The 25,000-nt window shown below is 42.4% G+C and overlaps 1 protein-coding gene across 1 annotated transcript in view; it reads right to left on the bottom strand.

The window, feature by feature from the left end:
• The window catches only part of LOC121845900 (glutamate receptor ionotropic, NMDA 2A-like), a 189,562-nt gene that overhangs the window by 72,252 nt on the left and 92,310 nt on the right, over positions 1-25,000 (bottom strand). The window contains exons 5-7 of the mRNA XM_042318118.1: positions 15,973-16,101; positions 15,256-15,428; positions 12,893-13,189 (exon numbers count right to left, since the gene is read on the bottom strand). Of these exons, the coding sequence (XP_042174052.1) occupies positions 12,893-13,189; positions 15,256-15,428; positions 15,973-16,101 (599 nt within the window). The remainder of the gene's footprint in view (positions 1-12,892; positions 13,190-15,255; positions 15,429-15,972; positions 16,102-25,000) is intronic.

Raw genomic sequence — 25,000 nt, 5'->3', positions numbered from 1 at the left:
GTTGTCCTGAGTCTGCACAACTCTGCCAGGACCTAGGATCAAGAGAGACGCTCAAGTGTTTTAGTACTATATCTCTTGACACAATGATGAAAATAATCATGGCCTCTAAACCTTCAAGCTGCATACTGGACCCTATTCCAACTAAACTACTGAAAGAGCTGCTTCCTGTGCTTGGCCCTCCTATGTTGAACATAATAAACGGCTCTCTATCCACTGGATGTGTACCAAACTCACTAAAAGTGGCAGTAATAAAGCCTCTCTTGAAAAAGCCAAACCTTGACCCAGAAAATATAAAAAACTATCGGCCTATATCGAATCTTCCATTCCTCTCAAAAATTTTAGAAAGGCTGTTGCTCAGCAACTCACTGCCTTCCTGAAGACAAACAATGTATACGAAATGCTTCAGTCTGGTTTTAGACCCTATCATAGCACTGAGACGGCACTTGTGAAGGTGGTAAATGACATTTTAATGGCATCGGACCGAGTTCTCTGCATCTGTCCTCGTGCTCCTAGACCTTAGTGCCGCTTTTGATACCATCGAGTCACCACATTCTTTTGGAGAGATTGGAAACCCAAATTGGTCTACACGGACAAGTTCTGGCCTGGTTTAGATCTTATCTGTCGGAAAGATATCAGTTTGTTTCTGTGAATGGTTTGTCCTCTGACAAATCAACTGTAAATTTCGGTGTTCCTGAAGGTTCCGTTTTAGGACCACTATTGTTCTCACTATATATTTTACCTCTTGGGGATGTTATTCGAAAACATAATGTAAACTTTCACTGCTATGCGGATGACACACAGCTGTACATTTCAATGAAACATGGTGAAGCCCCAAAATTGCCCTCGCTAGAAGCATGTGTTTCAGACATAAGGAAGTGGATGGCTGCAAACTTTCTACTATTAAACTCGGACAAAACAGAGATGCTTGTTCTAGGTCCCAAGAAACAAAGAGATATTCTGTTGAATCTGACAATTAATCTTAATGGTTGTACAGTCGTCTCAAATAAAACTGTGAAGGACCTCGGCGTTACTCTGGACCCTGATCTCTCTTTTGAAGAACATATCAAGACCATTTCAAGGACATCTTTTTTCCATCTACGTAAAATCTACATTGCAAAAATCAGAAACTTTCTGTCCAAAAATGATGCAGAAAAATTAATCCATGCTTTTGTCTCTTCTAGGTTAGACTACAGCAAAGCTCTATTTTCCGGCTACCCGGATAAAGCACTAAATAAACTTCAGTTGGGCTAAATACGGCTGCTAGAACTGACTAGAACCAAAAAATTTGATCATATAATCCAGTGCTAGCCTCTACACTGGCTTCCTGTCAAAGCAAGGGCTGATTTCAAGGTTTTACTGCTAACCTACAAAGCATTACATGGGCTTGCTCCTACCTATCTCTCTGATTTGGTCCTGCCGTACATACCTACACGTAGCTACGGTCACAAGACGCAGGCCTCCTAATTGTCCCTAGATAGTTCTAAGCAAACAGCTGGAGGCAGGGCTTTCTCCTATAGAGCTCCATTTTTATGGAACGGTCTGCCTACCCATGTCAGAGACGCAAACTCGGTCTCAACCTTTAAGTCTTTACTGAAGACTCATCTCTTCAGTGGGTCATATGATTGAGTGTAGTCTGGCCCAGGAGTGGGAAGGTGATATAGAAAACTCTGGAACATACGAACCGCCCTTGCTGTCTCTGCCTGGCCGGTTCCCCTAATATTTACACTGGGATTCTCTGCCTCTAACCCTATTACAGGGGCTGGGTCACTGGCTTACTGGGGCTCTCTCATGCCGTCCCTGGAGTTCTACCTGAGTAATTGATTCACTGTTGTGGTCATCCTGTCTCTACAGTAATGGCGCCCCTGGGTTGTGCCGTGGCGGAGATCTTTGTGGGCTATACTCAGTCTTGTCTCAGGATGGTAAGTTGGTGGTTGAAGATATCCTCTAGTGGTGTACAACTTTGGCAAAGTGGGTGGGGTTATATCCTTCCTGTTTGGCCCTGTCCGGGGTGACTCGGATGGGGCCACAGTGTCTCCTGACCCCTCCTGTCTCAGCCTCCAGTATTTATGCTGCAGTAGTTTATGTGTCGGGGGGCTGGGGTCAGTTTGTTATATCTGGAGTACTTCTCCTGTCCTATTCGGTGTCCTGTGTGAATCTAAGTGTGCATTCTCTAATTCTCTCCTTCTCTCTTTCTTTCTCTCTCTCGGAGGACCCGAGCCCTAGGACCTGAGCTCCAGGACTACCTGACATGATGACTCCTTGCTGTCCCCAGTCCACCTGGCCATGCTGCTGTTCCAGTTTCAACTGACCTGAGCCCTAGGACCATGCCCCAGGACTACCTGACATGATGACTCCTTGCTGTCCCCAGTCCACCTGGCCATGCTGCTGCTCCAGTTTCAACTTCCACCTGACTGTGCTGCTGCTCCAGTTTCAATTGTTCTGCCTTATTATTATTAGACCATGCTGGTCATTTATGAACATTTGAACATCTTGGCCATGTTCTGTTATAATTCCACCCGGCACAGCCAGAAGAGGACTGGCCACCCCACATAGCCTGGTTCCTCTCTAGGTTTCTTCCTAGAGGGAGTTTTTCCTAGCCACCGTGCTTCTACACCTGCATTGCTTGCTGTTTGGGGTTTTAGGCTGGGTTTCTGTACAGCACTTTGAGATATCAGCTGATGTACGAAGGGCTATATAAATAAATTTGATTTGATTTGATTTGATAAACTGTCTACAACATAGTTCTACAGTAATATATTACAACTATCTACAACATAGTTCTACAGTAATATATTACAACTGTCTACAACATAGTTCTACAGTAATATATTACAACTGTCTACAACATAGTTCTACAGTAATATATTACAACTATCTACAACATAGTTCTACAGTAATATAGTAAAACTGTCTACAACATAGTTCTACAGTAATATAGATAAACTGTCTACAACATAGTTCTACAGTAATATATTAAAACTGTCTACAACATAGTTCTACAGTAATATATTAAACTATCTACAACATAGTTCTACAGTAATATATTAAACTGTCTACAACATAGTTCTACAGTAATATAGATAAACTATCTACAACATAGTTCTACAGTAATATAGTAAACTATCTACAACATAGTTCTACAGTAATATATATAAACTATCTACAACATAGTTCTACAGTAATATATTACAACTGTCTACAACATAGTTCTACAGTAATATATTAAAACTATCTACAACATAGTTCTACAGTAATATATTACAACTGTCTACAACATAGTTCTACAGTAATATATTAAAACTGTCTACAACATAGTTCTACAGTAATATAGATAAACTGTCTACAACATAGTTCTACAGTAATATATTACAACTGTCTACAACATAGTTCTACAGTAATATATTAAAACTGTCTACAACATAGTTCTACAGTAATATATTAAAACTGTCTACAACATAGTTCTACAGTAATATATTAAACTGTCTACAACATAGTTCTACAGTAATATATTAAAACTGTCTACAACATAGTTCTACAGTAATATAGATAAACTATCTACAACATAGTTCTACAGTAATATATTAAAACTGTCTACAACATAGTTCTACAGTAATATAGATAAACTATCTACAACATAGTTCTACAGTAATATATTAAACTATCTACAACATAGTTCTACAGTAATATATTAAACTGTCTACAACATAGTTCTACAGTAATATAGTAAAACTGTCTACAACATAGTTCTACAGTAATATATTAAACTGTCTACAACATAGTTCTACAGTAATATAGATAAACTATCTACAACATAGTTCTACAGTAATATAGATAAACTATCTACAACATAGTTCTACAGTAATATATTAAAACTGTTCTAGTTAGTTCTACAGTAATATAGTTCTACAACATAGTTCTACAGTAATATAGTATCTACAAATATAGTTCTACAGTAATATATTAAACTATCTACAACATAGTTCTACAGTAATATATTACAACTGTCTACAACATAGTTCTACAGTAATATAGATAAACTATCTACAACATAGTTCTACAGTAATATATACTACAACATAGTTCTACAGTAATATATTATAAACTGTCTACAACATAGTTCTACAGTAATATATTAAACTATCTACAACATAGTTCTACAGTAATATATTACAACTATCTACAACATAGTTCTACAGTAATATATTACTAAACTAGTTCTACAGTAATATATTAAACAACATAGTTCTACAGTAATATATTACAACTAGTTCTACAGTAATATAGATAAACTGTCTACAACATAGTTCTACAGTAATATATTACAACTATCTACAACATAGTTCTACAGTAATATATTACAACTGTCTACAACATAGTTCTACAGTAATATAGTAAAACTGTCTACAACATAGTTCTACAGTAATATATTAAAACTGTCTACAACATAGTTCTACAGTAATATAGTTAAACTGTCTACAACATAGTTCTACAGTAATATAGTTAAACTGTCTACAACATAGTTCTACAGTAATATATTACAACTGTTTACAACATAGTTCTACAGTAATATAGTAAAACTGTCTACAACATAGTTCTACAGTAATATATTACAACTGTCTACAACATAGTTCTACAGTAATATAGTAAAACTGTCTACAACATAGTTCTACAGTAATATAGTTAAACTGTCTACAACATAGTTCTACAGTAATATATTACAACTATCTACAACATAGTTCTACAGTAATATAGTTTCAACTGTCTACAACATAGTTCTACAGTAATATAGATAAACTGTCTACAACATAGTTCTACAGTAATATATTACAACTGTCTACAACATAGTTCTACAGTAATATAGTAAACTAACAACTAGTTCTCTAATATATTACAACTATAGTTCTACAGTAATATAGATAAACTGTCTACAACATAGTTCTACAGTAATATATTACAACTATCTACAACATAGTTCTACAGTAATATAGATAAACTGTCTACAACATAGTTCTACAGTAATATATTACAACTATCTACAACATAGTTCTACAGTAATATATTACAACTGTCTACAACATAGTTCTACAGTAATATATTACAACTGTCAACAACATAGTTCTACAGTAATATAGATAAACTGTCGACAACATAGTTCTACAGTAATATATTACAACTATCTACAACATAGTTCTACAGTAATATAGTTCAACTGTCTACAACATAGTTCTACAGTAATATAGATAAACTGTCGACAACATAGTTCTACAGTAATATATTACAACTATCTACAACATAGTTCTACAGTAATATAGTAAAACTGTCTACAACATAGTTCTACAGTAATATAGTAAAACTGTCTACAACATAGTTCTACAGTAATATAGTTCAACTGTCTACCCAACGTAGTTGTACTACAGTAGCAGTCAAAAGTTTGGACACACCTCCTCATTCAAGGGTTTTTCTTTATTTTTACTATTTTCTACATTGTAGAATAATAGGGAAGACATCACAACTATGAAATAACACATATGGAATCATGTAGTAACCAAAAACGGTTAAACAAACCTAAATATGTTTTATATTTGAAATTCGACCAAGGAGCCACCCTTTGCCTTGATGACAGCATTGCACACTCTTGGCATTCTCTCAACCAGCTTCATGAGGTAGTCACCTGGAATACATTTCAATTAACAGGTGTGCCTTGTTTAAATATAAATGGATGGAATTTCATTCCTTCTTAATGCGTTTGAGCCAATCTGTTGTTTTGTGACTAGAGGTAGGGGTGGTAAACAGAAGATAGCCCTATTGGGTAAAAGACCAAGTCCATATTATGGCAAGAACAGCTCAAATAAGCAAAGAGAAACAACAGTCCGTCATTACTTTAAGACATGAAGGTCAGTCAATCCGGAAAATTCTTCAAAGGTTTCTTCAAGTGCAGTCGCAAAAACCATCAAGCGCTATGATGAAACTGGCTCTCATGAGGACCGCCACAGGAAGGGAAGACCCAGAGTTACCTCTGCTGCAGAGGATACGTTTATTAGAGTTACCAGCCTCAGAAATTGCAGCCCAAATAAATGCTTCACAGAGTTCAAGTAACAGACTCATCTCAACATCAACTGTTCAGAGGAGACTGCGTGAACCAGGCCTTCATTGTCGAATTGCTGCAAAGAAAAAAACACTGTTAAAGGACACCAATAAGAGGAAGAGACTTGCTGGGGCCAAGAAACAAAAGCAATGGACATTAGACGTAGGTGTCGTTCAGTGTGTGTGTGTGTGTGTGTGTGTGTGTGTGTGTGTGTGTGTGTGTGTGTGTGTGTGTGTGTGTGTGTGTGTACAGTAGTAATATGGACTCGTTCAGCATGTGATACAGTAGTAATATGGACTCGTTCAGTATCCTGAGATGTGTTTACTGACTGTGTGTGTGTGTGTGTGTGTGTGTGTGTGTGTGTGTGTGTGTGTGTGTGTGTGTGTGTGTGTGTGTGTGTGTGTGTGTGTGTGTGTGTGTGTGTGATACAGTAGTAATATGGACTCGTTCAGTATCCTGAGATGCGGTGACATCCTATTTTCCCTCTTCATGTTTACTGACTGTATGTGTGTGTGTGTGTGTGTGTGTGTGTGTGTGTGTGTGTGTGTGTGTGTGTGTGTGTGTGTGTGTGTGTGTGTGTGTGTGTGTGTGTGTGATACAGTAGTAATATGGACTCGTTCAGTATCCTGAGATGCGGTGACATCCTATTTTCCCTCTTCATGTTTACTGACTGTATGTGTGTGTGTGTGTGTGTGTGTGTGTGTGTGTGTGTGTGTGTGTGTGTGTGTGTGTGTGTGTGTGTGTGTGTGTGTGTGTGTGTGTGTGTGTGTGACTGTATACATGTGTGTTGTTTCAGTCCATTCAAGATATATTGATTATTGATTCCAATCAGCTTCCTCTTGGCTGAGGTCCTAGATGTTGATATGCTTCCTCTTGGCTGAGGTCCTAGATGTTGATATGCTTCCTCTTGGCTGAGGTCCTAGATGTTGATATGCTGAAAATAAGGAGCATTTTTGATGCGTTTCTGAGTTTTCAGCTCAATCATTTGACAAATATGAAATCCCATATGTTTCTTTTCATGCACAGATCATTTTGGATATTGGTATTGGCCGGATATTGACTCATTAGATATCCTGAGATCGGCCTATGAGGACATCTTATGTTCTCCATATGATGACCAATACAGACAGTAAGCCTACGTAGTATATTTTCTCAGCACATATTAATGCTTTATGTCCTTTGACTGAGGTCCATATCAGGATCTTTGATATGCTTAAATAAGAACAATATTTTCTGAAGGTTTATTTGAGTTTTTAAGGACAAGGCTCAACAATTTGACAAACATTATTAAATCCATATCGTTCTTTCAGACTCCAGCTAAACGTTCTGTATTTCATCTGCATAAAGGCGCGAGCTAAACGCACTGTAACCGGTAGCCTAGCAACAAGAATCACCTCTTTCTCCGTGGCGGAGTTTCAACTGTCATTAGTTTGAATTTGGTCGCGTGGGTAAATGGTGTCGAACGGACAACTGGACCAACGAAGAGGTGAGAAGCTGTTCAGAAAATACCTCAAAGGAAGTGGACCGCGAAATTGAGTAGCTAATTTCATATGTTTTATTTATCTTAGTAACTAGACTAAAGAACGTCCAGCCTCTCTCTGAACATTAGCTAATTTGGCCAGTAGTCCAGTCTCTCTCTGAGCTAATTTGGCCAGCAGCCCAGTCCAGCCTCTCTCATTTTTTTCATTTAACCTTTATTTAACTAGGCAAGTAAGTTCAGAATAAATTCGTATTTCCAATGACGGCCTACCACCGGCCAAACCCGGACGACGCTGGGCCTCCCAATCACGGCCGGTTGTGATACAGCCTAGATCCGAACCATGTTGTCTGTAGAGACGCCTCTAGCTCTGAGCTGCAGTGCCTTATACTGCTGGAGCCTGTCTACTCCTTATATCTAATAACATGTCAGATATCCGTATATAGATAAAGATATTTCCCTGATTACTGACCGTTTTCACCCAGGGATAGTTATAAGAATCAGCAGCAGAGAGACTAAGAGACATGCTTGTGGCTCTCATTAAATCAGACAACGAGAGGAAGCTTAAAAGCTGCAACTCTCAAATGCGAAAATAAATGTGTGTGTGTGTGTGTGTGTGTGTGTGTGTGTGTGAGTCTGTGTGTGTGTGTGTGTGTGTGTGTGTGTGTGTGTGTGTGTGTGTGTGTGTGTGTGTGTGTGTGTGTGTGTTTGAGGCCTCCTTTCTTCTACAGAGTGTCTGCATTAACTACCACAGGGACTGACTGCCACAGATACTAACAGAGAGAGAGAGAGAGAGATTGTTGATTGTTTATTTCACTTTATATATTCACTTTATATATTATCTACCTTTATCTATTATCTACCTCACTTGCTTTGGCAATGTTAACACATGTTTCCCATGCCAATAAAGCCCTTGTATTGAATTGAATTGAAACATTGAGAGTGACAGAGAGGGAGACAGAGAGAGAGACAGAGAGAGAGACAGACAGACAGACAGACAGAGAGAGACAGAGAGAGAGAGAGAGAGAGACAGACAGACAGACAGACAGACAGACAGACAGACAGACAGACAGACAGACAGACAGACAGACAGACAGACAGACAGACAGACAGACAGACAGACAGACAGACAGACAGACAGACAGACAGACAGAGAGAGACAGACAGACAGACAGAGAGAGAGAGACAGAGAGAGAGAGAGACAGACAGACAGACAGACAGACAGACAGACAGAGAGAGAGAGAGGGGGACAGAGAGAGAGATGACATGAACCACTACACACAGACACAGACAGACAGACAGACAGACAGTTATATAGAGACAGGACTGCCTACTGTAGTTATATAGAAAAAGTACCGCAGTAGTGAGTCATTTTAGCAGACTCTCTGATCCAGAGACACTACAGTAGTGAGTCATTTAGCAGACTCTCTGATCCAGAGACACTACAGTAGTGAGTCATTTAGCAGAGTCATTTAGCAGACTCTCTGATCGAGAGACACTACAGTAGTGAGTCATTTAGCAGACTCTCTGATCCAGAGACACTACAGTAGTGAGTCATTTAGCAGACTCTCTGATCCAGAGACACTACGGTAGTGAGTCATTTAGCAGACTCTCTGATCCAGAGACACTACAGTAGTGAGTCATTTAGCAGACTCTCTGATCCAGAGAGACCTACAGTAGCAACTAGGGTTAAGTGCCTTGCTCAAGGGTACATTGACTATACCATAAAGTCTGAGGAACTGTCTGTAGATATCAGAGATAGAATTGTGATGAGGCATATACTGTCTCCATCAGAGTCAGACTAGGGTTAAGACTGCCTTGCTCAAGAGTCTACAGACTCTGCCTAGAGCTATAGAGTCCAGACTAAAGTCTGAGGAACTGTCTGTAGATATCAGAGATAGAATTGTGATGAGGCAGAGTCTACCCAGACTCTGCCTAGAGCTGGTGTCCATCAGAGTCTACCCAGACTCTGCCTAGAGCTGGTGTCCATCAGAGTCTACCCAGACTCTGCCTAGAGCTGGTCTCCATCAGAGTCTACCCAGACTCTGCCTAGAGCTGGTGTCCATCAGAGTCTACCCAGACTCTGCCTAGAGCTGGTGTCCATCAGAGTCTACCCAGACTCTGCCTAGAGCTGGTCTCCATGAGAGTCTACCCAGACTCTGCCTAGAGCTGGTCTCCATCAGAGTCTACCCAGACTGCCTAGAGCTGGTCTCCATCAGAGTCTACCCAGACTCTGCCTAGAGCTGGTGTCCATCAGAGTCTACCCAGACTGCCTAGAGCTGGTCTCCATCAGAGTCTACCCAGACTCTGCCTAGAGCTGGTCTTCTGACCAAACTGAGCAACCGGGCCAGAAGGACCTTGGTCAGATAGGTGACCAAGAACCCAATGACCGCTCTGACAGAACCTCAGAGTTCCTTGGCTGAGATGGGAGAACCTGTCAGAAGGATAACAGTCTCTACAGCACTTCACCAATCTGGACTTTATGGGAGAGTGGCCATACAGAATCCACTCCTGAAGACGGAAGCAAAAAGGTCACATGACACCTGGAGTTAGCAAAAAGGTCACATGACAACTGGAGTTAGCAAAATAGTCACGTGACACCTGGAGTTAGCAAAAAGGTCACATGACACCTGGAGTTAGCAAAAAGACACATGACACCTGGAGTTAGCAAAAAGGTCACATGACACCTGGAGTTAGCAAAAAGGTCACATGACACCTGGAGTTAGCAAAAAGGTCACATGACACCTGGAGTTAGCAAAAAGGTCACATGACACCTGGAGTTAGCAAAAAGGTCACATGACAACTGGAGTTAGCAAAATAGTCACGTGACACCTGGAGTTAGCAAAAAGACACATGACACCTGGAGTTAACAAAAAGGTCACGTGACACCTGGAGTTAGCAAAAAGGTCACGTGACATCATAAGGCAAAAGATTCTGTAGTCTGATGAGACAAACATGTACCTATTTGGCCTGAACGCAAAGACCTACGTCTGGAGAAAACCAGGCACAGCACATCACCCGTCTAACACCATCCTACAATGAAGCATGGTGGTGGCAGCATCATGCTATGGGGATGTTTTCCAGCGGTAGGGACTGGGAGACTGGTAAAGATCGAGGGGACAATGAATGGAGCCAATTACAGGAAAATCCTTAATGTAAACAACCTTAGACGAGGGATGAAGATTCACTTTCCAACAGGACAATGAATCCAAGCATACCGCCAAAGCAACGTTGGAATGGCTTCAGAATAAGAATGTGAAACTCCTTGAGTGGCCCAGCCAAAGCCCAGACTTGAATCCAATTGAAAATCTGTGGAAATTACTGTTCACCGCCATCTCCCCATCGAACTGAAGACATACCCAAGAGACTTATTCAGAAGAAGGGACATACCCAAGAGAAAATGATCCAGACATACCCAAGACAAATGATACAGACATGATCAACGTGATCAAAGATGACTGATTCAGACATACCCAAGATGACTCAACGATGATACAGACATACCCAAGACGACTCAACGCTGATGATCCAGACGACTCAACGATACAGACATACCCAAGACATACCCAAGATGACTCAACGATGATCAGACATACCCAAGACTCAAAGACTCAACGATTCAGACATACCCAAGATGACTCAACGCTGATTCAGACATACCCAAGATGACTCAACGCTGATGATCAGACATACCCAAGACTCAACGCTGATACAGACATACCCAAGATGACTCAACGACAGACTGATGATCAGACATACCCAAGACGACTCAAGACGCTGATCCAGACATACCCAAGACGACTCAACGCTGATGACATACCCAAGACGACTCATCAAGCTGATACAGACATACCCAAGACTCACTGATGATACAGACATACCCAAGACGACTCAACGATGATACCCAGACATACATACCAAGATGACTCAACGCTGATCCAGACATACCCAAGACGACTCAACGATGACTCAACGCTGATACAGACATACCCAAGACGACTCAACGATGATACAGACATACCCAAGATCCAGACAGACTCAACATCCAGACATACCCAAGACGACTCAAAGCTGATCCAGACATACCCAAGATTCAGACATACCCAAGACGACTCAAAGCTGATTCAGACATACCCAAGACGACTCAAAGCTGATTCAGACATACCCAAGACGACTCAAAGCTGATTCAGACATACCCAAGACGACTCAAAGCTGATTCAGACATACCCAAGAAAAGCTGATTCAGACATACCCAAGACGACTCAAAGCTGATTCAGACATACCCAAGACACTCAAAGCTGATTCAGACATACCCAAGACGACTCAAAGCTGATACAGACATACCCAAGACGACTCAAAGCTGATCCAGACATACCCAAGATGACTCAAAGCTGATTCAGACATACCCAAGACGACTCAAAGCTGATTCAGACATACCCAAGACGACTCAAAGCTGATACAGACATACCCAAGACGACTCTGAAGACATACCCAAGACTGCTGATACAGTCATACCCAAGACGACTCAACCTGATTCAGACATACCCAAGACGACTCAAAGCTGATACAGACATACCCAAGACGACTCAAATCCAGACATACCCAAGATCAAAGCTGATTCCAGACATACCCAAGACAAGCTGATCCAGACATACCCAAGACGACTGATTTAGACATACAGACATAAAGCTGATCCAGACATACCCAAGACGACTCAAAGCTGATCCAGACATACCCAAGACACTCAAAGCTGATACAGACATAGACGACTCAAAGCTGATCCAGACATACAGACATACCCAAGACGACTCAAAGCTGATACAGTCATACCCAAGACACTCAACGCTGATTCAGACATACCCAAGACGACTCAAAGCTGATACAGACATACCCAAGACGACTCAACGCTGATCCAGACATACCCAAGACGACTCAAAGCTGATTCAGACATACCCAAGACGACTCAAAGCTGATCCAGACATACCCAAGACGACTCAAAGCTGATTCAGACATACCCAAGACGACTCAAAGCTGATCCAGACATACCCAAGACGACTCAAAGCTGATTCAGACATACCCAAGACGACTCAAAGCTGATCCAGACAAACCCAAGACGACTCAAAGCTGATACAGTCATACCCAAGACGACTCAAAGCTGATTCAGACAAACCCAAGACGACTCAAAGCTGATTCAGACAAACCCAAGACGACTCAACGATGTAATTGCCGCCAAAAGGTGCTTCTACAAAGTATTGACATTGTGGGGCATTATGTGATAAATAAAATGTTATTTGATTTTGATAGGACACACACACCACTCCCTCTTTTACCCTCTCAGGGCGCTGGGCAGAGTCTTTCCCTTCTCTGATTGGCTGTAGCAGTTCCCTTGGGGTTCAGGCACCTCCCCTTTCTCCCTCAGCATGGCGACGGCTGCCGTGGCGATGATGCCCACTCCGTCTCTAAGGCGGCTCTCCAGGGGATACTCCATCTCGTTGTAGGACACAGAGATCATCCCCAGGGGATAGATGTCTGGGGTGAAGTCGGGGTTCCCTGTGGTCAGACTTGGTACGATCCAGATGTAGCCCGACCCAGTCAGACCCAGAGACCTGGCCTCTTCCAATATATACCTGCAGGGGGATCAGATTGTTTAGAATAATATACCGGAGAAGGAAGATGAAGTGAGACATCCCACTCCCTCATTTGTACTTTTTCAATGGAAATCAATGAACTAAGTAGACCAGAACCAGGTGCTATATCACTGCTGTCTAAGAGGCAGCTACTCCATTAAGTAGACAATGGTAAACGGCCTGACTGAGCTATCTTCATGAAACCATTATGTTTATGAACTAATATATTGACGGTCCAGGATGAGCACAGTTAAATGGTGAACCGGGATCAACACAGTTAAATGGTGAACCGGGATCAACACAGTTAAATGGTGAACCGGGATCAACACAGTTAAATGGTGAACCAGGATCAACACAGTTAAATGGTGAACCAGGATCAACACAGTTAAATGGTGAACCGGGATCAACACAGTTAAATGGTGAACCAGGATCAACACAGTTAAATGGTGAACCAGGATCAACACAGTTAAATGGTGAACCAGGATCAACACAGTTGGTGAAAGGATGGGTGAACCAGGATCAACACAGTTAAATGGTGAACCAGGATCAACACAGTTAAATGGTGAACCAGGATCAACACAGTTAAATGGTGAACCAGGATCAACACAGTTAAATGGTGAACCAGGATCAACACAGTTAAATGGTGAACCAGGATCAACACAGTTAAATGGTGAACCAGGATCAGCACAGTTAAATGGTGAACCAGGATCAGCACAGTTAAATGGTGAACCAGGATCAACACAGTTAAATGGTGAACCAGGATCAGCACAGTTAAATGGTGAACCAGGATCAACACAGTTAAATGGTGAACCAGGATCAGCACAGTTAAATGGTGAACCAGCCTCTTCCTAGCAGCAGTATAACAGCCTCTAGTACCTAGCCTCTTCCTAGTAGCAGTATAACAGTATAACAGCCTCTAGTACCTAGCCTCTTCCTAGTAGCAGTATAACAGTATAACAGCCTCTAGTACCTAGCCTCTTCCTAGTAGCAGTATAACAGCCTCTAGTACCTAGCCTCTTCCTAGTAGCAGTATAACAGTATAACAGCCTCTAGTACCTAGCCTCTTCCTAGCAGCAGTATAACAGTATAACAGCCTCTAGTACCTAGCCTCTTCCTAGTAGCAGTATAACAGCCTCTAGTACCTAGCCTCTTCCTAGTAGCAGTATAACAGTATAACAGCCTCTAGTACCTAGCCTCTTCCTAGCAGCAGTATAACAGTATAACAGCCTCTAGTACCTAGCCTCTTCCTAGCAGCAGTATAACAGTATAACAGCCTCTAGTACCTAGCCTCTTCCTAGTAGCAGTATAACAGCCTCTAGTACCTAGCCTCTTCCTAGTAGCAGTATAACAGTATAACAGCCTCTAGTACCTAGCCTCTTCCTAGTAGCAGTATAACAGCCTCTAGTACCTAGCCTCTTCCTAGTAGCAGTATAACAGTATAACAGCCTCTAGTACCTAGCCTCTTCCTAGTAGCAGTATAACAGTATAACAGCCTCTAGTACCTAGCCTCTTCCTAGTAGCAGTATAACAGTATAACAGCCTCTAGTACCTAGCCTCTTCCTAGCAGTATAACAGCCTCTAGCAGCAGTATACAGTATAACAGCCTCTAGTACCTAGCCTCTTCCTAGTAGCAGTATAACAGCCTCTAGTACCTAGCCTCTTCCTAGTAGCAGTATAACAGTATAACAGCCTCTAGTACCTAGCCTCTTCCTAGCAGCAGTATAACAGTATAACAGCCTCTAGTACCTAGCCTCTTCCTAGTAGCAGTATAACAGCCTCTAGTACCTAGCCTCTTCCTAGTAGCAGTATAACAGCCTCTAGTACCTAGCCTCTTCCTAGTAGCAGTATAACAGTATAACAGCCTCTAGTACCTAGCCTCTTCCTAGCAGCAGTATAACAGCCTCTAGTACCTAGCCTCTTCCTAGCAGCAGTATAACAGCCTCTAGTACCTAGCCTCTTCCTAGCAGCAGTATAACAGCCTCTAGTACCTAGCCTCTTCCTAGCAGCAGTATAACAGCCTCTAGTACCTAGCCTCTTCCTAGCAGCAGTATAACAGCCTCTAGTACCTAGCCTCCTCCTTGGAGCAGTACAGCAGTATTACAGGACTCTGGATCCTCTTCAGCTGGATATGAGCTTTAGAGTTGGCGTCTCCGTCCACAGCGTCCAGCGTGACGACACTCTGAAGGTCCCAACGCACAAAGCTGTGGTCCACCGTCACGCGCAGGACATTTATGAACTCCTACACACAGACACAACGGTTACTGGGGGGTGGGGGTGTGTGTGTAATGTGTGTGTGTGTGTGTAATGTGTGTGTGTGTGTGTAATGTGTGTGTGTGTAATGTGTGTGTGTGTGTGTGTGTAATGTGTGTGTGTGTGTGTGTGTGTGTGTGTGTGTGTGTGTGTGTGTGTGTGTGTGTGTGTGTGTGTGTGTGTGTGTAATGTGTGTGTGTGTAATGTGTGTGTGTGTGTGTGTGTGTGTGTGTGTAATGTGTGTGTGTGTGTGTGTAATGTGTGTGTGTGTGTGTAATGTGTGTGTGTGTGTGTGTAATGTGTGTGTGTGTGTGTAATGTGTGTGTGTGTGTGTGTGTGTGTGTGTGTGTGTGTGTGTGTGTGTGTGTGTGTGTGTGTGTGTGTGTGTGTGTGTGTGTGTGTGTGTGTGTGTGTGTGTGTAGTGTGTGTGTGTGTGTGTGTGTGTGTAGTGTGTAATGTGTGTGTGTGTGTAATGTGTGTGTGTGTGTGTAGTGTGTGTGTGTGTGTGTGTGTGTGTGTGTGTGTGTGTGTACCTGGTACCCGGGGAACTTAGAGGTGACTATAGAGAAGATGTGCCAGTCATATTCCTCCATGATGTTCATCATCAGTAACGCCTCCTGCATCAGAGATGCTCCAAACTGGAAGAACGTAGACTCCACATCCTGGGGAGGGAGAGGGGGGGGGGGAGACGGTATTGTTACCAGGCATGTCACAGAAGTAGAAAGCTAATATCAGTAGAAAGAGAGGAGACAGGAGGAGGAGTATGGAGAGAGGAGGTAGAGATAGGGCCTGGTGATTACATATGGAGAGAGGAGGTAGAGAGAGGAGGTAGAGATAGGAGGTAGAGAGAGGGCCTGGTGATTACATATGGAGAGAGGGCCTGGTGATTACATATGGAGAGAGGGCCTGGTGATTACATATGGAGAGAGGAGGTATTACATATGGAGAGAGGAGGTAGAGAGAGGGCCTGGTGATTACATATGGAGAGAGGAGGTACAGAGAGGAGGTAGAGAGAGGGCCTGGTGATTACATATGGAGAGAGGGCCTGGTGATTACATATGGAGAGAGGGCCTGGTGATTACATATGGAGAGAGGTAGAGAGGACGTAGAGAGAGGAGGTAGAGAGGGGCCTGGTGATTACATATGGAGAGAGGAGGTAGAGAGAGGAGGTAGAGAGAGGGCCTGGTGATTACATATGGAGAGAGGAGGTAGAGAGAGGAGGTAGAGAGAGGGCCTGGTGATTACATATGGAGAGAGGAGGCAGAGAGAGGAGCTAGAGACAGGGCCTGGTGATTACATATGGAGAGAGGAGGTAGAGAGAGAGTTGGTAGAGAGAGGAGGTAGAGAGAGCAGCAACAGTACTTCACAAGATGAATCTCCCTCTCACTCCCTCCTCTCTCTCCACTCCCCCTGCCACTCTCTCTCTCCACTCTCTCCCTCTCGACCTCTCTCTATCTCCCTCCCTCCTCTCTCTCCACTCTCCCTGCCACTCTCTCTCTCCCTCTCCACCCTTCTCTATCTCCCTCTCCCTCCCTCCTCTCTCTCCACTCTCCCTGCCACTCTCTCTCTCCACTCTCTCCCTCTCCACCCTTCTCTATCTCCCTCCCTCCTCTCTCTCCACTCTCCCTGCCACTCTCCCTCTCCACTCTCTCCCTCTCCACCCTTCTCTATCTCCCTCCCTCCCTCCTCTCTCTCCACTCTTCCTGCCACTCTCTCTCTCCACTCTCTCCCTCTCCACCTCTCTCTATCTCCCTCTCCCTCCCTCCCTCCTCTCTCTCCACTATCTCCCTCTCCCTCCCTCCTCTCTCTCCACTCTCCCTACCACTCTTCCTGCCACTCTCTCTCTCCCTCTCCACCTCTCTCTATCTCCCTCCTCCTCTCTCTCCACTCTCTCTCTCCACCTCTTTCTCTCCACATCTCTCTATCTCCCTCTCTCCTCTCTCTCCACTCTCTCTCTCCACTCTCTCCCTCTCCACCCTTCTCTATCTCCCTCCCTCCTCTCTCTCCACTCTCCCTGCCACTCTCTCTCTCCACATCTCTCTATCTCCCTCTCTGTATCCCCCTCTCTACACTCTCACTCTATCTTATCCACTATCTATTTTGTCAGGCTGTGTGTTGTAACATCAGCAGTGTCAATGTCTCTACTGTAGATGGAACTGTGTGTAGGAGTAGTAACATCAGCACTGTAGTATCAAGGTCTCTACTCACCATCTCTCTGTCAGTCTGTCTTTCTTCATCTCTCTGTCTGTCTCTTTCCATCTCTCTCTCTGTCTCTCTCTCTTCATCTCTCTCACTGTCTGTCTCTCTCCATCTCTCTCTCTCTCTCTCTCTCTTTCCATCTCTCTCTCTCTCTCTCTCTCCATCTCTCTCTCCATCTCTCTCTCTGTCTGTCTCTCTCCATCTCTCTCTGTCTGTCTCTCTCCATCTCTCTCTGTCTGTCTCTCTCCATCTCTCTCTCTCTGTATCCCCCATCACATTAGGCTTGTTCCAGCTTCCTGTACCTCTGTTCATCTCTCCTAATCTCTCTCTCTCCTCTCGTCTCAATACAATTCAAGGGACTTTATTGGCATGGAAAACATATGTCAACATTTCCAAAACAAGTGAGGTAGATAATATACAAAAGTAGTTTCTCCATCTCTCTCTGTCTGTATCCCACATCACATTAGGTTCCAGCTTCCTGTCTTTAGGCTGACTAACATGATGCCTCATTTAACAACCTCACTCTGCCGATATATTATTCTTTGCCTAACCAGAGAGAGACAAAGGGAGAAAGAGGGCAGAATTATGCAAAAATATCCTCCGTGTACAACGTAAAACACCAAACAATTCATGCAGAGCAAAATTAGGCCGATATCCACTAATTATCAAAATCCAGAAAAGAACTGTTAAATTCTATAACCACCTAAAAGGAAGTGATTCCCAAACCGTCCATAACAAAGCCATCACCTACAGAGAGATGAACCTGGAGAAGAGTCCTCTAAAGCAAGCTGATCCTGGGGCTCTGTTCACAAACACAAACACACCCCACAGAGCCCCAGGACAGCAACACAAACACACCCCACAGAGCCACAGGACAGCAGCACAATTAGATCCAACCAAATCATGAGAAAACAAACAGATAATTACTTGACACATTGGAAAGAATTAACAAAAAAACAGAGCAAACTAGAATGCTATTTGGCCCTACACAGAGAGTACACAGTGGCAGAATACCTGACCACTGTGACTGACCCAAACTTAAGGAAAGCTTTGACTATGTACAGACTCAGTGAGCATAGCCTTGCTATTGAGAAAGGCCGCCGTAGGCAGACATGGCTCTCAAGAGAAAATAGCCTGTGTGCTCACTGCCCACAAAATGAGGTGGAAACTGAGCTGCACTTCCTAACCTCCTGCCCAATGTGTGACTATATTAGAGACACATATTTCCCTCAGATTACACAGATCCACAAAGAATTCCAAAACAAATCCAATTTTGATAAACTCCCATATCTACTGTGTGCCATCACAGCAGCAAGATTTGTGACCTGTTGTCACGAGAAAAGGGCAACCAGTGAAGAACAAACACCACTGCAAATACAACCCATATTTATGTTGATTTATTTTCCCTTTTGTCCTTTAACTATTTGTGCAAATAACTACCACTATATATAATTACTACTCCTACACACAGTTCCATCTACAGTAGAGACATTGATACTACTGATGTTACTACTCCTACACACAGTTCCATCTACAGTAGAGACATTGATACTACTGATGTTACTACTCCTATTGATACTACTGATGTTACTACTCCTACACACAGTTCCATCTACAGGAGACATTGATACTACTGATGTTACTACTCCTATTGATACTACTGATGTTACTACTCCTATTGATACTACTGATGTTACTACTCCTATTGATACTACTGATGTTACTACTCCTACACACAGTTCCATCTACAGTAGAGACATTGATACTACTGATGTTACTACTCCTATTGATACTACTGATGTTACTACTCCTATTGATACTACTGATGTTACTACTCCTATTGATACTACTGATGTTACTACTCCTATTGATACTACTGATGTTACTACTCCTACACACAGTTCCATCTACAGTAGAGACATTGATACTACTGATGTTACTACTCCTACACACAGTTCCATCTACAGTAGAGACATTGATACTACTGATGTTACTACTCCTATTGATACTACTGATGTTACTACTCCTACACACAGTTCCATCTACAGTAGAGACATTGATACTACTGATGTTACTACTCCTACACACAGTTCCATCTACAGTAGAGACATTGACACTACTGATGTTACTACTCCTATTGATACTTCTGATGTTACTACTCCTATTGATACTACTGATGTTACTACTCCTACACACAGTTCCATCTACAGTAGAGACATTGATACTACTGATGTTACTACTCCTACACACAATTCCATCTAGAGTAGAGACATTGATACTACTGACCTACTCTATTGATACTACTGATGTTACTACTCCTACACACAGTTCCATCTACAGTAGAGACATTGATACTACTGACGTTACTACTCCTACACACAGTTCCATCTACAGTAGAGACATTGATACTACTGATGTTACTACTCCTACACACAGTTCCATCTACAGTAGACATTGATACTACTGATGTTACTACTCCTATTGATACTACTGATGTTACTACTCCTATTGATACTACTGATGTTACTACTCCTATTGATACTACTGATGTTACTACTCCTACACACAGTTCCATCTACAGTAGAGACATTGATACTACTGATACTCCTATTGATACTACTGATGTTACTACTCCTACACACAGTTCCATCTAGAGTAGAGACATTGTAGAGACTATTATTGATACTACTGATGTTACTACTCCTACACACAGTTCCATCTACAGTAGAGACATTGATACTACTGATGTTACTACTCCTACACACAGTTCCATCTACAGTAGAGACATTGATACTACTGATGTTACTACTCCTACACACAGTTCCATCTACAGTAGAGACTACAGTAGAGACCTTGATACTACTGACGTTACTACTCCTACACACAGTTCCATCTACAGTAGAGACATTGATACTACTGATGTTACTACTCCTACACACAGTTCCATCTACAGTAGAGACTACAGTAGAGACCTTGATACTACTGACGTTACTACTCCTACACACAGTTCCATCTACAGTAGAGACATTGATACTACTGATGTTACTACTCCTATTGATACTACTGATGTTACTACTCCTACACACAGTTCCATCTACAGTAGAGACATTGATACTACTGATGTTACTACTCCTATTGATACTACTGATGTTACTACTCCTACACACAGTTCCATCTACAGTAGAGACATTGATACTACTGATGTTACTACTCCTACACACAGTTCCATCTACAGTAGACATTGATACTACTGATGTTACTACTCCTACACACAGTTCCATCTACAGTAGAGACATTGATACTACTGATGTTACTACTCCTACACACAGTTCCATCTACAGTAGAGACGTTGATACTACTGATGTTTCATCTACAGTAGAGACATTGATACTACTGATGCACTACTCCTACACACAGTTCCATCTACAGTAGAGACATTGATACTACTGATGTTACTACTCCTATTGATACTACTGATGTTACTACTCCTACACACAGTTCCATCTACAGTAGAGACATTGATACTACTGATGTTACTACTCCTATTGATACTCCTGATGTTACTACTCCTATTGATACTACTGATGTTACTACTCCTACACACAGTTCCATCTACAGTAGAGACATTGATACTACTGATGTTACTACTCCTATTGATACTACTGATGTTACTACTCCTATTGATACTACTGATGTTAGAGATACATGTTACTACTCCTATTGATACTTCTGATGTTACTACTCCTATTGATACTACTGATGTTACTACTCCTATTGATACTACTGATGTTACTACTCCTATTGATACTACTGATGTTACTACTCCTATTGATACTACTGATGTTACTACTCCTATTGATACTACTGATGTTACTACTCCTATTGATACTACTGATGTTACTACTCCTACACACAGTTCCATCTACAGTAGAGACATTGATACTACTGATGTTACTACTCCTATTGATACTTCTGATGTTACTACTCCATTGATACTACTGATGTTACTACTCCTATTGATACTACTGATGTTACTACATCTATTGATACATGTTACTACTCCTATTGATACTACTGATGTTACTACTCCTATTGATACTACTGATGTTACTACTCCTATTGATACTTCCATGTTACTACATTGTACTACTGAGTTACTACCTATTGATACTTCTGATGTTACTACTCCTATTGATACTACTGATGTTACCACTCCTATTGATACTACTGATGTTACTACACACAGTTCCATCTACAGTCGACATTGATACTACTGATGTTACCACTCCTATTGATACTACTGATGGTACTACTCCTATTGATACTACTGATGCTACTACTCCTACACACAGTTCCATCTACAGTAGAGACATTGATACTACTGATGTTACTACTCCTACACACAGTTCCATCTACAGTAGAGACATTGACACTACTGATGTTACTACTCCTATTGATACTACTGATGTTACTACTCCTACACACAGTTCCATCTACAGTAGAGACATTGATACTACTGATGTTACTACTCCTATTGATACTACTGATGTTACTACTCCTACACACAGTTCCATCTACAGTAGACATTGATACTACTGATGTTACTACTCCTACACACAGTTCCATCTACAGTAGAGACATTGATACTACTGACGTTACTACTCCTACACACAGTTCCATCTACAGTAGAGACATTGATACTACTGATGTTACTACTCCTACACACAGTTCCATCTACAGTAGAGACATTGATACTACTGATGTTACTACTCCTATTGATACTACTGATGTTACTACTCCTACACACAGTTCCATCTACAGTAGAGACATTGATACTACTGATGTTACTACTCCTACACACAGTTCTAACACTGTACGAAGCCATAATATCACATTTGAAATGTCTCTTGTGAGTGTAATGTTTACTGTTTTATTTGATTTATTATTATTTTGCATTTATTCATTGTCTATTTTACTTGCTTTGGCAATGTTAACATATGTTTCCCATGCCAATAAAGCCCTTTTAATTGAGTAGAGAGAGAGAGAGAGAGAGAGAGAGAGAGAGAGAGAATTCCAGTGTGGGTGGAAGGAGTCAAATTAGAGCCTCATAATGTAAATAATAAACAACCACAGCCCAAATCAGGCTTCCAACCCAGCACCAATCTGATTGCATTAAACCTGGTTCACAGCCTACGAGTCGCTCCGTGTCATTTTAGCCATGACCCACCCACCATCACAGATTGCTCTGAAAATCGTTTCTGTAGTTAGAAAGATTAGCATTTCTGAAACATTATTTTGTTGTCATTTATTTTGATGTTCAGCTAAATGATTGCACCCACATTGGCATTTTAATTGAAATATTCAGATCATTTTCATTAATATACAGAGTACCGTCCGGCCCAACGGCCCTGTGAATGTTGACCTGTTTAAAGGTCTTACTCACATCGGCTGGTAATCCGACTGGCCCTGCGGCCCTGTGAATGTTGACCTGTTTAAAGGTCTTACTCACATCGGCTGGTAATCCATCTGGCCCTGCGGCCCTGTGAATGTTGACCTGTTTAAAGGTCTTACTCACATCGGCTGCGGAGAGCATGATCACACAGTCATCCGGAACAGCTGATGCTCTCATGCATGTTTCAGTGTTACTTGCCTCGAAGCGAGCATAGAAGGGTATTTAGCTCGTCTGGTAGGCTCGTGTCACTGGGCAGCTCTCGGCTGTGCTTCCCTTTGTAGTTTTTTAATGGTTTCCAGGCCCTGCCACATCCGATGAGCTTCAGAGCCGGTGTAGTACTATTCGATCTTATTCCTGTATTGACGCTTTGCCTGTTTGATGGTTCGTCAGAGGGCATAGCAGGATTTCTTATAAGCTTCCAGGTTAGAGTCCCGCTCCTTGAAAGTGGCAGCTCTTCCCTTTAGCTCAGTGCGAATGTTGCCTGTAATCCATGGTTTCTGGTTGGGGTATGTACGTACAGTCACTGTGTGGACGACGTCCTTGATGCACTTATTGATGAAGCCAGTAACTGATGTGGTATATTTTCCTCAATGACATCGGAAGAATCCCGGAACATATTCCAGTCTGTGATAGCAAAACAGTCCTGTAGCTTAGCATCTGCTTCATCTGATCACTTTTGTATTGACCGAGTCACTGGTGCTTCCTGCTTTAAATTTTAACTTGTAAGCAGGAATCAGGAGGATAGAGTTATGGTCAGATTTACCAAATGGAGGGCGAGGGAGAGCTTTGTATGCATCTCTGTGGGTAGAGTAAAGGTGGTCCAGAGTTTTTTTCCCCTCTGGTTGCACATTTAACATGCTGGTAGAAATGAGGTAGAACTGATTTAAGTTTCCCTGCCACTAGGAGCGCTGCCTCTGGGTGAGCGGTTTCCTGTTTGCTTATGGCCGTATACAGCTCATTGAGTGAGGTTTTAGTGCATCGGTCTGTGGTGGTATGCAGACAGCTTTTCCTCCCTGTTCAGATTATTCAGTGAAGCATGGATTACCCCCACTCTCCCCCTATAAATGAGTGTGAAAGTACCAGCTTTTGGCCACTAGAAGGCACTGTTCCTGGTACTGCCACACCCATTTATCCCTCTCCCCCTATAAATGAGGGTGAAAGTACCCGCTTTTGGCCACTAGATGGCACTGTTCCTGCTACTGCCACACATGCTTATCTATTTGACTCGTCTCTTGTGTTTATTCAATGAATCACATTTGTTTTTGCAATTTTGGATAGAAAACCAATAGCTTTTGCTTATGATGAAAATAAAATAGTGTGGTCAACCTCACGTCAAGCCAGGACTCCATGTAAGCAATTCATGGTGGAAATAAGCGGAGAGGAGAGGAGGGGAGGGGAGGAGAGGAGAGGAGAGGAGGGGAGGGAGGGAGGGGGGAAGGGAGGGGAGGAGAGGAGAGGAGGGAGAGGAGAGGAGGGAGGGGAGGGGAGGGGAGGAGGGAGAGGGGAGAGGAGAGGAGAGGAGAGGAGAGGAGAGGAGAGGAGAGGAGAGGAGAGGAGGAGAGGAGAGGAGAGGAGAGGAGGAGGAGAGGAGAGGAGAGGAGAGGAGAGGAGAGGAGAGGAGAGGAGAGGAGAGGAGAAATAGGTGTACTAATGCAGGATCAATTATAGACAGTAGAAGAGACTACCAACGACCTACATCTTCTCATCAAAAAACACACTCTCTCCAAGAACATGAATCATTAATAACTTATCAACACAACCCCTGCCAGAGCAGACAGACAGCTCTACGTAACATCACACATACCTAGAGGATGAGCTTACTTAATACTTAATCCATCAATTATTGTGCCAGTCACATTCTGTTAAAGGTCCTCAAAGCACACATATCCCTGGGTCGCTCGTCTTTTCTG

The sequence above is a fragment of the Oncorhynchus tshawytscha genome, unplaced genomic scaffold (genome assembly GCF_018296145.1).
Source record: "Oncorhynchus tshawytscha isolate Ot180627B unplaced genomic scaffold, Otsh_v2.0 Un_contig_1282_pilon_pilon, whole genome shotgun sequence".
Classification (NCBI taxonomy): domain Eukaryota; kingdom Metazoa; phylum Chordata; class Actinopteri; order Salmoniformes; family Salmonidae; genus Oncorhynchus; species Oncorhynchus tshawytscha.
Note: the sequence above shows the minus strand (reverse complement) of the source record. Positions and strands in the feature narration are given on the sequence as shown.